We start from the raw sequence: 15,284 nt of genomic DNA, 5'->3' as shown, positions 1-15,284 counted from the left end.
GAGCTTTTTGTGCCCAGGGAGGGCCACTCTGGGAAAACAACATGTGAGCAGATCTGAAATGAACCATTAACACAGCCGCGGGAAGACGAGGGGAACCGTGAATGCAGGAGGAAGCATTTGGAGAACTCCTGCAGCACGAACGGGGCCGACGTGGCTTGATTGGAGTGAGCCACGGCGAGAGTCTTGTTAGTTGCTGTCGAATTGACCCTGACTCGGGGTGACCCTCTCTCTGTGTCAGATGCATCCACACTTCGTAGGAGTCTCAAGGGCTGTGACCTTTCAGAAGCAAGTCACCATCACCTATGTTCCTGAGACTCCTCTGGTAGGGTTGAAGCACCCACATTGCAAGGTGTAGTTGAATTCTGAGTAAGAGAATGGATGGAGGTAAAGAAAGAGAAATGCTTGCGGGGGGTTCTCTGGAGCGTGAGAAGGCAGTGTGTGGCTGGGCTGTGTTTTGCCGAGGGCCACTTGGGCTGCCCTAGGAAGGGTAGATGCAGAGACAGGAGCGGAAGTGAGGAGACCAGTGTGGGGGCTGTGGCGACTGCCTGTCTGCAGTAAGCTCTGTGAAGTCTCCAGGCCCCGTTCTCTTCTTAGCTGCCCTCAGAGGGTTTTCTGAGAATGCAGGGAGCTGCGTGGCACCTGATAAACTTGACCGTTGCCCTGAGTAAAACCCAGGCAGCCATCAGTCATTTGCATGGTGTTTGTTCAGCTGGGTGCAGCATGAGGCTGTGTGCTTCGGTCCTGTCTGGGAGAGCCAGCAGGGGGCTGCCCACCCAAGGCGGCTGCTGCCTTCTTACCTCAGGCTCGAGGGGTACTGCTTCTCTTCTGTCAACTGGGGGTGGGGGGCTTGGGGCCCCGCACAAGGACTCACCACAGTGTCCTAGAGCTAGAACTGGACCTGTTGCCTCAAAGGCCAGAGGAAGGACTCTGCTGGACGAGGCCTAAGAGGACGAAGCCTGACCATGGGCCTCAGGCCTCAGCCCTTCTAGCTTCTCACTCAGAGCAACACAAAAGCCACAGCTGAGCTGCCTCCCTTGGGTTTTAAAGCCCAGTGGCTCTCAGCCTTTAAATCCCGTTGCACCTTTCAAGCAAAGATTTTGTAGTACTACCTTTAGCAGTATCGTGATGGATGGTGAAGAGATTGAGATTGTTAACAGCCTTAGTTTGCTTGGCCCCACAATCAACACTCTTGGTACCAGCAGCCAGGAAATTAAAAGATGAATTTGCATTGGTAAAGCCTGCTGTCAGGGACCTCTTGAGAGTACTGAAGAGCAACAGTGTCAGTCTTGAGACTAAAGGGTGCCTGTTCCAGGCCATGATTTTCACAATTACATACTATGCATCAGAAGCTGAACAGTGACGGGATAATAGAAGAAAAATTAATGCCTTTGAGCTGTGGTGCTGGAAAAGTGTATTGAATATACCATGGAGTGTTAAGAGGACAAACAGGTTCGTCCTGGAGAGGATAAAACCAGGCTGCTCTCTGGAGGTAAAGATTCTGAAACTCCATCTGACATTCTTTGGACATGTTGCAAGAAGTGACCAGTCCTTGGAGAGGGACGTCATGCTTGAGAGAGGAGGAACGTCACAGGAGGGGAAGACCCTCAATGAGATGGATCGACTCAGTGACTAGAGTAATGGGGGTAGGTGTGTCGGAGATGGTGAGGTTGGCTCAGGATAGAGCGGGATTCAGAGCTATTGTACATAAGGTCTCCATGAGTCGCAGGGGACTTCACGGCACGTAACAACAAACCTTTATACTCTGCATAGTGGTAAGGAGTTGTGGTGCTAACCCAAAGGTACATAGTTCAAATCCACCAGCTGCTTTGAGGGAGAAGATAATCTCCTCCCCTTTGATTTCCTGCCTCTGAAAAGTTACTGGAAGATCAGCTATGCATTGATGATACACAACAAAAACAACAACAGGAAATATTTTAACATAAACTGTCTACCAGCATATGAAATTTAAAAGATACTACTATAATACTTTAACTAGACTTGGAGAACTGAAAGACAGTAGAGTTGGGTCTCAGCGTTTGTGGTATTTTAGTTTAAGAAAGATACCAGGAATGTCAAATTAATGACTTTTAAAAGATAACTCTGGGGAAGCATAGAGTTGTTGCTATGATGCGCTGTTGAGTCGCTTACGACTCCTAATGACCTTATGGATAACAGCTCTGAACTCTTTTTTCCCCTCTTTTATTTTCTTTCTTATTGTGTACTGTCAATCTGGATCCGACTGGCACAGGAGGAGATTGCCCCTCCTTATCCAGCAGAGCATCTGGTGGATTCGAACTGCGCGCCTTCTGAACTCTATTTTGAGCCAATTTCATTATCTCTGACACACCTACCCCCATTACCTCAGTCACTCAATCAGTCCGTCTCATCCAGGGTCTCCCTCTCTCATGCTGTCCCTTCACCTTTCCCCAAGGATGATGTCCTTCTCTAAGAACTGGTGCCACCTGGCCACTCGTCCAAAGTAAGTGCACGACACAGCTTCAAAAATCCTTGCCTCTAAGGAGCAGCTTGGTTTCACCCTCTCCCGGACAGACCTCTTTGTTCCCTTAGCAGTGCATGGTATGTTCATCACTCTTCTCCAGCCCCAAAATTCAAAGGCATCTATTATTACTCTATCACCCTGAGTCATTGTCTGGCTCTCTGATGCCTTGCAAGTAATTGCCAAGAGCATGGCTCGCATCAGGCGCACCTTATGTATAGCAGAATGCATATAGGGTTAGGTCATCATGATTTCATTAACCAATCAATAAGTAATCTTGTTCTCATGTGTTTCTGTTGAAAGATATTTAATAAACCCTATTAACCTAATAACATTGAACTTCCTAGTCAGCAGGGAGCTCTCATGGCCTCAAGACAAGCAGTTATGCTCCCAACTTGCAGGCAGATCCTCCAGAGGAGATTAATGAGTAATCTCTGTGATTTACAGCCTCTGAAAAACGGATGGAGGTTCAGCTTTGCGTTGGTTCCAAGTCGACAGCACAGAACAACACACGTGGCCATCAGCACTATCACTCATGTTCTCATAAGCTTTCTAACATACATATTATCTTCTTTTCTTTAACACCTGCATTTTCCCATAAAGTACTGCACAGTCTTCCTGTTTTGTTGGAAAAAGCAGTTAACAGCCCTTCAGCATTGTCCTCGGGCGTCATTTTTTAAACTGCAAACTCATACACAGAAAATGAAAAGCCCAGACGTAACAAACATGGCACAAACAAACTGTAGCCACTGCCTGTCAGTCCATAGGGGCTCGTGTGCTGCTGTGAAGGCTGAACAGGTCTCAGCAGATCCTACAGACCAAGCTGAAGCAGGAAGAAATGCCTGGCAGTCGACCTGAAATCAGCCGGTGAAGCCTCTAGGAGACACAAGGTCCGCATCCACAGTTGATCACAGAGGGTCAGTCACCCAGGACCGGACAACAGTTCCTTTTCCACCCTGGTGGCGTTGCCACGAGTTGGATTACTTCAGTGGCCGAGAACAATAGCCGCAAAGAGACTGTTGAAAAGACGCTTGTTTATAACAAGGGAGCCGAACCCAGAAAGCGGATCATCGCCTGGTTTTATCCCAGCTGTGAACGTGTGTCGCTCACATTTTCACCACCCTCTGCTTGTCCTCGAATGACTTTGAAAGCTCTGAGAAGTTGGGATTACAGATTTTAGCAAGCAAGGAAAGTTCACAGATGCAGACTTTATGCGTGGCGAGCATTAACTGATAAATGGCGAGCGCTGTACTGTGTAAGTGTTCAGACGTCAGCAGAAATGTAGAGGGGAGACCCCAGCACTCATCGTCCCTAAATGAAGAATCACGTGAGGAGGATGCCCCAAGCCCCGATGGACCCAGGCTGTGTGTCCTATTGGTTACACTAATGGAAGCACCACTGCCATTGAAGAACAGGGGTTTGGCGGGTTTTTACCAAGTGATACCCATGCTTGGCAGATTTCCAAACAAAATAAGTTCTCCCCTCAACTTGCCCAGCAGTTAGCAGTTCTGAAACATCCAGGGCCTGTCTAAAGTTGACAAACGTTACATGGTGCGTAGGGCTTTATGTTTGAAGACGGCATTAAGGGTCCAAATGTAACCAAAGAAAACTCACAGCCCTCAAGTTGGAACCAACTCATAGCTGGCGCTCCAGAGGCTATTTATTGCATGGGATGAGACTTCCCACTGGTGGATTTGAACCACTAAAGAGAGACCTTTGGATTGGCAGCACAGTTCTAGAAGCCATTCCACCTGAGCTCCTTGAACTTAACCAGAAAAACATGAGGAAAACAACCACTTGTTGAGTTATTTCTGACTCAAGGTTACGGGGTTGCCAGATCTTTCTTCCGCAGTGCGTTCTAGGTATATTTGAATAGCTAACCTTGAGGTTTACAGCCAGTTTCAAACAGCTTAGGCCACTCAGGAGTTCTAAAATGACTTTTCACCTTCTTGGATGTCTGGTGGGACATTTCTTCTTCATCCAGGACTGTCTGGTGCATCACACAACATCAAGTGTTCCTGTTCCATTCTTGTTGGCAACCCACGAATGTGAGCTTACTAAACAATCACCTTTGGGAACCGTAGATTTTGAGGAACAAAAAGCATTAAAAGAAAAAAACCGAACCAAAACAACAAACCCCAAACAAAAACCACCAAAGAGACTAAAAGCAGGAAGAGCTATCTTGAGTCATTCGTGTTATAAAGACAGCAGTTTAAAGCTGGGCTGTGCTGCTGTGGAGGGGCTCCTGTTTTCTGGCCACTCCCACCTGCGGCTTGCAGACCTGCTGTTTTATTATTGGCTGTAAGCAGGGTGAACGCATGCAGTAAGTTTATGCAGCGCATGCCCTGTAAGTGCAGAGCAGACCTGCCCTGCTGGGATAGATTAGATACAGTATTCCATTTCATGTGCTCAGAATGCAGCCAAAAGATTTCTAGTTTATTGAACTAAGACTTGTTTTGTTTGTTGCTGCTGTTACGTGCTATCAGCATTGGCTGACCCACAAATGGTTTTCAAGAGCAGTAAACTGAAGGGGAGGCGATTGCCCATCTTTCTCAGAGTATCTGGTGGATTCGAAAGATGTACTTTTGTGTTGGCAGTGCAACTCCTTACCCATTATACCCCTTTGTGCACACTGAAGGGGAACCAGCCAGCAAGTCTCCTCTTTGCTACCTAGTCTATTGCCTGACCCGGACAGAGCTTCCCTGACTCAGTCAGGCCTTCCCTGTCTGGATTGCCTGCAAGCTGCTTCTTTCCACCAGAAGCTCCTTTTAGGCTTCTTGCTGGCTGGGCAGTGTTCTTTTCCAACTTAGTCTCAATCTAACTTCCGTGTTCTCTGCTGCCCAGGGCTGACCTCTTCCACTCTGCTGGCCTGCCTGCCTGCCTGCCTGGGACCGCCTATTTGAAGAGCTCCGGGCCAGGCCACTGCTGAGGAACCCCTCCCTTCCTCTCTGCTTGGGTCACCCTCCTCCTTGCCAAGAAAGCATATGTAGGTTAAAAGAAATTGCACCCCAGAACCCAGCCAGCCGGACACCGGCTCCCGAGGAAATAGGTAACATGAGCAGATGAAAAACAAGAAATAATCCTCTGTGGGATAATGAATAATCCTCTGTGAATAGCGGCCCTCAAAGACGTCCACATCCTGACCCTTGGAGTCTGCAGCCATGCTACCTAGTGAGGCAAAGAGGGTGTTGCCGAAGTAGCAAGTGAAGGACTTTGAGGGGAGGTGGTGGTCCTGGAACATCAGGATGACTCTGATGGAACCACAAGGGTCATTATTATAAGAGAGCAGCAGGGCATTAGAGAAGATAAGATGCAAGGCCTCTGACGTTGGAGATGGAGGTGGGGGCGGCCAGCCAAGGAATGTAGGCACCCTCCCAGAGACGGAAGAGCTAAGGCAACGTGTTTACACCTGCAGTTCTAGAAGAAGTACAGCTCTGTGACCCCGTTTTAGACTTCCAACCTTCAGGACTATAAGAGACTAGATTCATGTGGTTTTTTTTAAGTCACAGCGTTTGTGGTTATTTGTTATTTGGTATAGCTTCCCCCTAGCAGGTATGGCTTGAAGTTTAATATCAAGAAAATGAAGAGTCTCACCACTGGGCCAATTGCCAGCATCATGGTAGATGGTGAGGAGATTGAGATTGTTAACAGCTTCAGCTTACTTGGCTTGGCAATCAAAACTCTTGGTGTGAACAGCTAGGAAATCAAAAGATGAATTTCATTGGGAAAAATCTGCTGTTAGTGACCTCTTTAGATTGCTGAGGAGTGATGATGTCAGTGTAGAGACTAAGGTGCATCTGAACCAAGCCATGATCTTCACAGTTATGTGCACGCATCAGAGAGCTGGATCATCACTACGGATGATAGAAGAATCATCGATGCCTTTGAGTTGTACTGGAGAAGAACCTTGAAAATACCATGGACTACCAAGAGAACAAACAGATTTGACCTGTAGAGGGTGAAACCAGGCTGCTCCTCGGAGGCAAGGGTTTTAAAGATCCATCTCATATGCTTTGGGCATGTGGCAAGGAGGGACCAGTCCTTAGAGAAGGACATCATGTTTGGAAGGGTGGAGGGACAGCACAGGAGAGGAAGACCCCAGATGAGATAGATTGACACAGTAATTGGGGATAGGTGTGTCCGAGACAGTGAGATTGCCTCAGGATAGAGCAGAGGTCAGAGCTATTGTACATAGGGTCACCATGAGTCACAGGCAACTTAGTGGCACATAACAACAGCAGGATGACAGAGGCATCTGGTGTCCTAGTGATCAGGAGTTGTGCTGCCAACACACAAGCAAATGGGTTGGGTTTTGTAAGAAGTGTACAGATGCGGTATGAGTCCACCAGCTGCTCCATGGGAGAATGATGGGCAGTCTTCTCCTGTGCTATTTACAGCCTCTGAAAACCTGATGCAGGGTCGACTGTGGGTCAGTTCTGACTCAGGCACACAACAAAGGTCGACTGTGGGTCAGTTCTGACTCAGAGGCACACAACAAAGGTCGACTGTGGGTCAGTTCTGACTCAAAGGCACACAACAGCAACTAGAAGATTGGGAGGTTCCCTACATTTCGCTGCTTGAGAGACAACGGGGAGCCATCAGTGGAGTAGCAGGGTGATGCTTCTTGTAGGTGGTCTGTCCGGGTGCCAGGCGAGGGGTAGATTGTTGAGGGGCAAGGGCGGAAGGAAGTGGGAGACGAATGAGGAAGCACCATGATGGTCACTTGGCTTTGCCAGGTGGGATCTGGAGATGGAGAGAAATAGACAAATTACGTGCAGCCTGGGAGTGAGACAAACGGGGTAAACGAGTGGACCTGAGAGTGGTCCGTGAAGGACAGGATGATTCCCACGTTTCTGGTCTTTTCTTGGGGAAGGGAACACAGAGGACAAGTATGGGGATAACCCAGTTTTGTCCAGGGCCCCGTACTTAGGGATGGGAGTAGAAGAGAGAGCTAGGGCATGCTGGGAGACGGTAGTTGGCTGGTCGAACGCCAGGTCGTCAGATGTAGCAGAGATGTGACAAGCCAGTGTCTTCTGGAACCAGCACCATTCATAGAACTCAGGCTGTAAAGAATTTTGTAAATGGCAATTGTTAGGATTAGGGTACAAACGTGCTGGAGGGCAGTTTGGTGTTTCCTCAAAAAGCCGAACATCAAAATCCCATATGACCTAGCTATTGAACTTCTGTATACCCCAAGGAAAAATGAGAACTGAGACAGGAATGGAGATACGTACACCTGTGTTGATAGAAGTGTTATTCACAATAGTAAGAATATGGAAAAAGCCCAAATGTCCATGAAAAAGGAATGAATTGAGAAATTATGGTACATTCACACAGTGGAATACTATACAGCACTTGGGAGAGTCTAGAGAGCATTATGCTGAGTAAACAAATTTAATCTCATGAGGACAAATACTGCATAAGACCAATGTCGTAGAAATAAAAGGATAACTAGTAAGATGTGTACAAATGTCCAGAAAGGAAAAAGGAAAGGGAGAAGTGGTCAGAAATAGGAGCAGGGTAGAAATCACTGGGATAGCAGAGTTCAGTGGGCATAGTGAGGAATGGATGAGGGAGAGGAAGCTCTGGTGGCCTAGTGGCAAGAAGCTGGGCTGCAATCCCAAAGGGGTGTGGTTCGAATCCACCAGATGCTCTGCTGGAGAAGGAAGGTCAGTCTCCTGTTCCGGTTGGATCTGATTTAACAGTACACAACAAGAAGAAACAAACAAACAAAAACCCAACCCCCGCACAACTCAAACTTTAGATGAGAGAATAGGAAAGAGCCAATGGGGACTTGAAAATAGGCATAGATCAGTGGTAACTATATGGGATATAATATACATGAATGATTGAAACACAGTATAAATGAGAAATTAGAAGAAACACAACGTAGATTATAGATGATAAACACAATGTAAATAAATTACTGTGTGAAGACCAATTAAAAAGATTTTTTAAAAGTTAGGCTTGAGTGAATATTAGGCTCAGAAACTAACTTCAGAGGTGTGGCTTGTTTGGCTGATTTTTTGGGAATAGAAAACCAGGAACATCCTATACTCAATTGCTGTGTTACCCCCAAACAGCAGCTTGAGACACAGTGAGCATTTGTTACTTCACCCCGTTTATTTGGGTGAGGGATCCGGAAGTGACCCACCTGGATGGGTCTGGATCAAGGTGTCAGGGCCATGGAGATGCCCTGCAGGCTGCAGAGATCTAAAGACTCCTTGGAGGTGGAAGGACTGACCTGCTTCCCTGGTGCACCCGATCGGCTGGCTGTCAGTGGCATCTCGTTTTGTGAGCACCTCTGAGTGTCCATCCCGTGGTAGCTGGCTGTACCCAGAGGGGCTGGGCCACAACAGGGCAAAATGGAAGCCACAACGTGTTAGAGGCTTTCTTGGTTGTTTAAGGCTTTATTGTAGTTTTTATGAAGGTTTACACGGCAGTTTAAGTTCCCGTTCAATAATGTCAACACAGACTTCCCCGTAGTATTGATTCTGTTTTTCAAAATGCATAAACATTCTCACTATTTCCATTCTAGTCCTTCTCTTTCCTTTCATTTTTCCCTGCCCCTCCCCTTAACATTCTCATCTTTGTTTTATATGAATTGCAGGTGATTTAGTCTCCTATAGTGTTTTGGTGGTGTTTATTTTCACTTTTTTATTGGTTTGCATACATTCATATACATTGTGTTTCATTCATGTACCTTGTGTTTTATACATTCATATGTTGTTGTTGTTCTTATGTGCCATCCATTAACCTGAGACTCATAGTAATCCTATATAAAACAGCCCTAAACCCTGCTCTATGCTGTGCCAATCTTATTGTCTCTGACACACCTACGCCTGTTACCCCGTCACTGAATCAATTAATCTCCTCAAGGGTCTTCCTCTCCTGCGATGTCCCTCCCCTCTCCCAAGCAGGACGTCCCTCTCCAAGGACTGGTCCTGCCTTGCAGTATGTCCAAAGTATGTAAGATGAAGCTTCAGAATCCTTGCCTCCAAGGAGCAGCCTGGTCTGACCCTCTCTAGGATGAATCTGTTTGTTCTCCTAGCAGTCCCTGGTATATTCAATACTTTTTTTCAGCACCACTGCTCAAAGATACCAATTCTCCTTCTGTCATTTCTAATCATTGTCCAGCTTTTTGATGCATAGCAAGTAATTGCAAAGACTGTGGCCTCGATCAGGCACACCTTAGTCTCCAGACTGACATTATTGTTGTTGAGTACTTTGGAGAGGTCCTTGACAGCTGACTTTCTCAATGCAATTCTTCTTTTGATTTCCTGGCTGCTGGTACCAAGAGTGTTGATTATGGAGCCAAGCAAACGAAAGCTGTTAATCTCAGTCTCTTCACCATCTATCATGATGCTACCAATCATTCATATGCATATGTTATATAATTATCACTGGACTCTATCTATCATCACTCCATCTTTTAAGGTCCTCATTGAAACTTTTCCATTCCTTCATTTCCTCCTTCACCTTCAACCAGCAGCCTCTGCTATCTTGATGATTATTCCCCCTACCCCTTTTTATGCCCCTACTTCTGCCCTCCCCTTCCTTTTTTTGAACATTTATTAATACCTTTGTCAGTTATACTTCTATTTTTATAATATCTGTCTTATGCAGTATTTGTCCTTATGTGACTAAGTTATTTCACTCAACATAACACCCTCTAAACTCTCCTGTGTTATTTATAAAATCGTTGTTCCTTAGTGTTGTATAATATATGAGCACCCCCTCACACACAAAAAATAATTAAACAAATTTATTATGATCCAGCTATTCCACTGTTAAAAATATATTCCAAAGAAGTCAGAACTGAGGCGTGAATGGACACATGTACATCTATGGTCATAGCAGCACTAATCACAATAGCACAAAAATGGAAAGAGCCCACGTGCCATCAACTAACGAATGGATTGAGAAATTGTGGTACATCCACACAAAAGAATCATAGCATTTTTCCCCCATATAATGTTTTTTATGGAGCATCAGCTGTGGGTCAGCTCCGACTCGATGACACACGACAACATAATGTTTTTTAACATGAGCACGGTACTTGGAGTGATTTTTCTTTTTTTTACTTAATCAATCACTTTGTTATTCCGGTACAGGTGACCTCAGGAGTTAATTTCACCTTAAGGATTGAATAATAATCTGAGGAAAGTGATCTTGGGGAGTCAGACAGTCTTAGCCAGTCCAGCATGTCTGGGCCACGGTGTTTTGGGGCTGCTAACGGAAAGGTCAGGAGTTGGGACACCACCCCACCCCCCCCAGCCACTTCTGGGAGAAAGCTGGGTAGGAAGCAAACTTCTCCTGTAAAGATTTATAGTCTTGGAAACCTGATTGAGGGTTGATTGTGATTTGAAACTGGCCTCCCCAGGAATCATTATGGATTTTGCTTAGTCTTAAAAATAACACTGTGTTACTTCCACCATATTTGGAGAGAGAAGAGAATGTCACAGGGCTGTAAATACCAAGAGCTGAGGTTCATGGGAGGCTGGCTACCTCCAGAGAGGATGGTATTTTGTTTTCTCAAAGCTCTGGGTGGGCTCTGTAACCTTTGTGAACCTCAGGGCCTCCCTAAAAAACAAAAGAGCTGTTTGATTTTTTTTTTTTAATTTAAAGAAAATTTTTATTTTATACTGGTTTACTTAACGAAGTTCTTCTACATTGTTTTTCACACCAGCTCTTTGCCATTTCCTATCCTTACCCCTCGCTCCACCCATCAAAATGTGAGGCTATGATTAAACACCTGCGCTGTTTGATATTTTATGTTCCCTTTTAGCCCTAACATAAAATTAGAATGACTGATATTATGTGATGTGAATGATGCTTTTTAAGAAGAATACCTCCAAAAGATAGGACTTCTTTCATTCCAGAAGCTTTGTTGAGTCATAACTTACATGCCATGCAATTCAGTGATACTTAGGTTATCTGTGTATTATCGCTGTAATCTAATTTAGAACTTCGTTCATTCATCGCCCGGGAAAGAAACCTCATGTCTGTAAGCTTATCATACTCTGTTAGAGCCCTAAGCTTTCTGTCTCTGTACATTTCTGGGTTTGGGCATGCCATATAAATGAAATCATGGAGGCTTTTTAGAAACTGGCTTCTTTCTCACTAGCATTGTGTTTACAAGGTTGGTCCATGTTGCAGCCTCTGTCATACATTGATAGTTTACTGGCCAAATGATAACTCCACTATTGTCGGAAGGTCACATTTTGATGATCCTTCATCCATCAGCTGATGGTCTTGGGTCGTTTCCACTTCTTGACTGTCGTATATAATGCCACCGTGAAAATTTGTGAACACATTTTCGTGTGGGCATGCCTTTCCATTTCTTTTGGGTCCATACTTAAGAATAGAAACACTACGTCAGATGGTAACTCCTTACTTCACTTTTTGAGAACACTCATCCTGTTTTCTAAAGTTGTCTCAGCCTGGTGGGTAAGGAGTTAGGCTGCCAGCTCAAAGGCCGGTCTTTCAAATCTACCAGCTGTTCTTTGGGGGGGAAGATGGATAATCACCTTTGCTGCCTCTGAAACTGGCTGGTGGATCCCAGCTCTAAGTGGGTTCCAACTCAAGGGCACATAACAACAACAAATGGTTCAAGGTTTCAAGTTCTCAATGTCCTCCTTATCTGACTGATCTTGTGTGTGTAAAGTAGCAGCTCCTGGTGGTTTTGATTTGTATTTCCTTGATAGCTAATAATGTTCAGCAACTTTGCACTTGCTAATTGGCCATCTGTGTGTCTTCCTGGAGAAACCTCAATACATTGTTGAAGAGTTCGTTGTTTTTCTTCGAGGTCTAAGTCCCTTATTGAATTTTGACTTGCAGAAATCCTTTCCCTCACAGCATGATCTTTTCTATTTTCATTTCCTTTGAAGCAGAAAGCATTTCATTCTGGTGATGGTCAAAGTGTTCTTACAGTTGCTGCCCATTCTTTGGCTTCATGTTCAAAAGTCCATTGCCAAATCCAAGGTTCCAAAGGTTTGCCCCCATCTTTTCATCTAAGAGTTTGATAGTTTGCTTTTCACATTTGAGTCTCTGATCTGTTTTAAGTTGATTTTTTTTTTCTTTCTTCTGTGTATTATGTCAAGTAGGGGGCAATTCAGTGCTTTCCCATGTGAAATCTAGTGGTCTTATTATATTTGTTAAAAAGATTATTCTCTTCCCATTGAATGATTTTGGTCCCTTCTTGGGGTGTATTTCTGGACTCTTTTCTTTTTTGATTGATCTATGTGTCTGTCTTTAGTAACATAGTGTTGTCTTAATTACTGAAGGATGCATTCGTCTCAGACTGCACAATAAAGGCCTGTTCGTTTCTTGGGACCAATTTCTTTCTTTATTTCTCTCCCTTGCGCCCTCGTGCTCTTTTTTTATATCTAACAACTACCATAGCTTTTTAGTCAGTTATGAAATTTGGGAAATCTGAGTACCTCCGTTTTGCTCTTTTTCAAAATTATTTTGGCTCTTTTCTACTTCCTTCTGAATTTAGAGACCAGCTTGTCAGTTTCTGCAGAAGACCCAGCTCAGATAGGACCTGCACTGGATTTCTTGGGCCGTGTGAGGGGTGGCATTCTCCTGAGCGCCGCCTGTACAGGCCCACCTGGTTTGATGATGCTGTGATACTTTACTGCGCTTCACAGATACTCTCATACCAATGAAAAAATTGTGGCCAGCCTACGTTGAGCAAGTCCATCGCACCGTTTTCCCCACAGTGTATGCACACTCTGCATCTCTGTCACATTTTGATAATTCTCTATATTAAAACTCTTTCAGAACACAATAGCATACTTAATAGACCATATACAGTCTAGTATAAGCACGATTTATATGAAGTAGAAAATTTGGACAATCACCTGACTCATTTATTGCAATACTACCAGGCTGCTCCTTGGAGGCAAGGATTCGGTGCTTTGTCTGACATACTCTGGACATGTTGTAAGGAGGGACAGGCCCTTGGAGAGGGACATCATGCTTGGGAGGGTAGAGGGACAGCGCAGGAGGGGAAGGCCCTCTATGAGGTGGATTGATTCAGTGACTGGGGTAATCGGTATGGGTGTGTCAGAGGCAGTGCGATTGGTACAGGATAGAGCAGGGTTTAGGACTGTTGTACGTAGTGTTGCTGTGAGTCGCAAACGACTCAACGGCACATAATAACAACAACAACAACCTTATTGTAGTGGATGGAGCCAGACTCACAGTATTTCCTTGGTATGCCTGTACACTATTATTGTTGTTGTTTTTAACTATTACTCGAAGAGTGATTCTCTGAGTAACAGATCTGAAACTTGGCCTGTCCTGCACTATCCTTGCGATTGCTGACATGCTTGAATATCTTTGATATGTCTCTATATTCTCTCTCAGTAATCATGTTACTGAACACAAGGGGTTCTTTCCTTAGTCAATTGCCAGTAAGACACATGAGTTGCAATATCCATATGCACTCTGTTACAGATCTGGGAGGACAGAGAGTTCCCATCAAAAACTGCCTCCTCTTCTAGGAGTGGTTATCAGGCTATTTTATACCAGGGTGAGACACCAACTCATCTAACAATGCTCTTTGTGTGTGTTAGTTTTGAGGGGTATGTGTGTGTGTGTTTGTGTACCTTCAAATCAGATCTGATTGGTACAGGAGGAGATTGTCCCTCTTTCTCCAGCAGAGCATCTGGTACCTCTGGGATTGCAGTGCAGAGCAATGCACTTTAAGTAGTAAAAATCAAAGAATTTCTACATCTGAAAAAAACTATCCAGACACAGATACCAGTAAAAAGGCAACCTACAAAAGAGTTAATCATGACTGAGGAAAGAAAGGCCCTGACGAGATAAAGGCTAACTCAGGAAAGGCGCCCCGCCCCTCCTGGCAAACAGGCAGATTAAGATACAATTTATGTATGACTGGGGAAAACAGTTTAAAAGAGCTAACCAGTGTTGTAGGCTAAAGAAACTGATGTCAGTTTTAGTTTTATAACAGATAGATAGGAAGACGAATAGAGAGACAGAACTGTATCTATATAGTTCTGTAGAGATATATAGTTTTATATAGACATAGAACTATATATATAGACAGAATTCTGAACTTATTAATACCACCTTATCAATAACAGGATGGAAGGTGCTATGATTATTCCCATTTCACAGAGAAGAAACTGAGGCTTGGAAAAATTAAAGATACTTGCCTAAAGCCAAAATGCTAGCAAGTGGCAAAGCAGTGTTTGAGCCATGGATTCCCGGGTCCACAGTCCTAACTTAGCTTTCTCAGCTGAGAGCACGTGTCTCCGGCACGGACCCCAGCAGAACCCACAGTGCATGCACCTGTTCCTTGTGTTTCAGGCAGCCGGTGAAGATTGTGTACTCCTCCAAGGACCCTGGCAAGCCCAGAGTAGGCTCCAAGACGGATGTGAATGAGGAGGCGGAGGCGCTGATCGTCAAGTCCCCCCAGAAGGAGCGAGAGCCATCGCTGTTTAAGGTGTTATACAAGACCTTCGGGCCCTACTTCCTCATGAGCTTCTTGTTTAAGGCGCTCCACGACCTGATGATGTTTGCAGGCCCAGAAATCCTCAAGTAAGACCTGTCCCTCCCAGCTGAGCCCTTGCCCTCCCGTTCACCCTCTCCTTCGACCCACAGCCTGTTAGGTGGACACAAACAGTCCCTGCATTTACCTGCTACACGATACCTTTAGAGTTTTATATATAAACTTAGCAGTTTGAATCCACAAGTGTCTCCTCAGGAGAATAGTGAGGTGGTCTCCCTCCTATGAAACCAACAGTCTTGGAACCCC

General features: G+C 45.0%; 1 protein-coding gene across 1 annotated transcript in view; it reads left to right on the top strand.

The window, feature by feature from the left end:
- Positions 1-15,284, top strand: part of ABCC1 (ATP-binding cassette, sub-family C (CFTR/MRP), member 1) — a 130,509-nt gene that overhangs the window by 33,987 nt on the left and 81,238 nt on the right. The window contains exon 9 of the mRNA XM_006892719.1: positions 14,837-15,067. Within this exon, the coding sequence (XP_006892781.1) occupies positions 14,837-15,067 (231 nt within the window). The remainder of the gene's footprint in view (positions 1-14,836; positions 15,068-15,284) is intronic.

Source organism: Elephantulus edwardii, unplaced genomic scaffold (assembly GCF_000299155.1).
Source record: "Elephantulus edwardii isolate Elephantulus edwardi_28Jun2011 unplaced genomic scaffold, EleEdw1.0 scaffold00117, whole genome shotgun sequence".
Classification (NCBI taxonomy): Eukaryota; Metazoa; Chordata; class Mammalia; order Macroscelidea; family Macroscelididae; genus Elephantulus; species Elephantulus edwardii.
The sequence above is the reverse complement of the archived record's forward strand: the minus strand, read 5'-3'. Positions and strand labels throughout refer to the sequence as shown.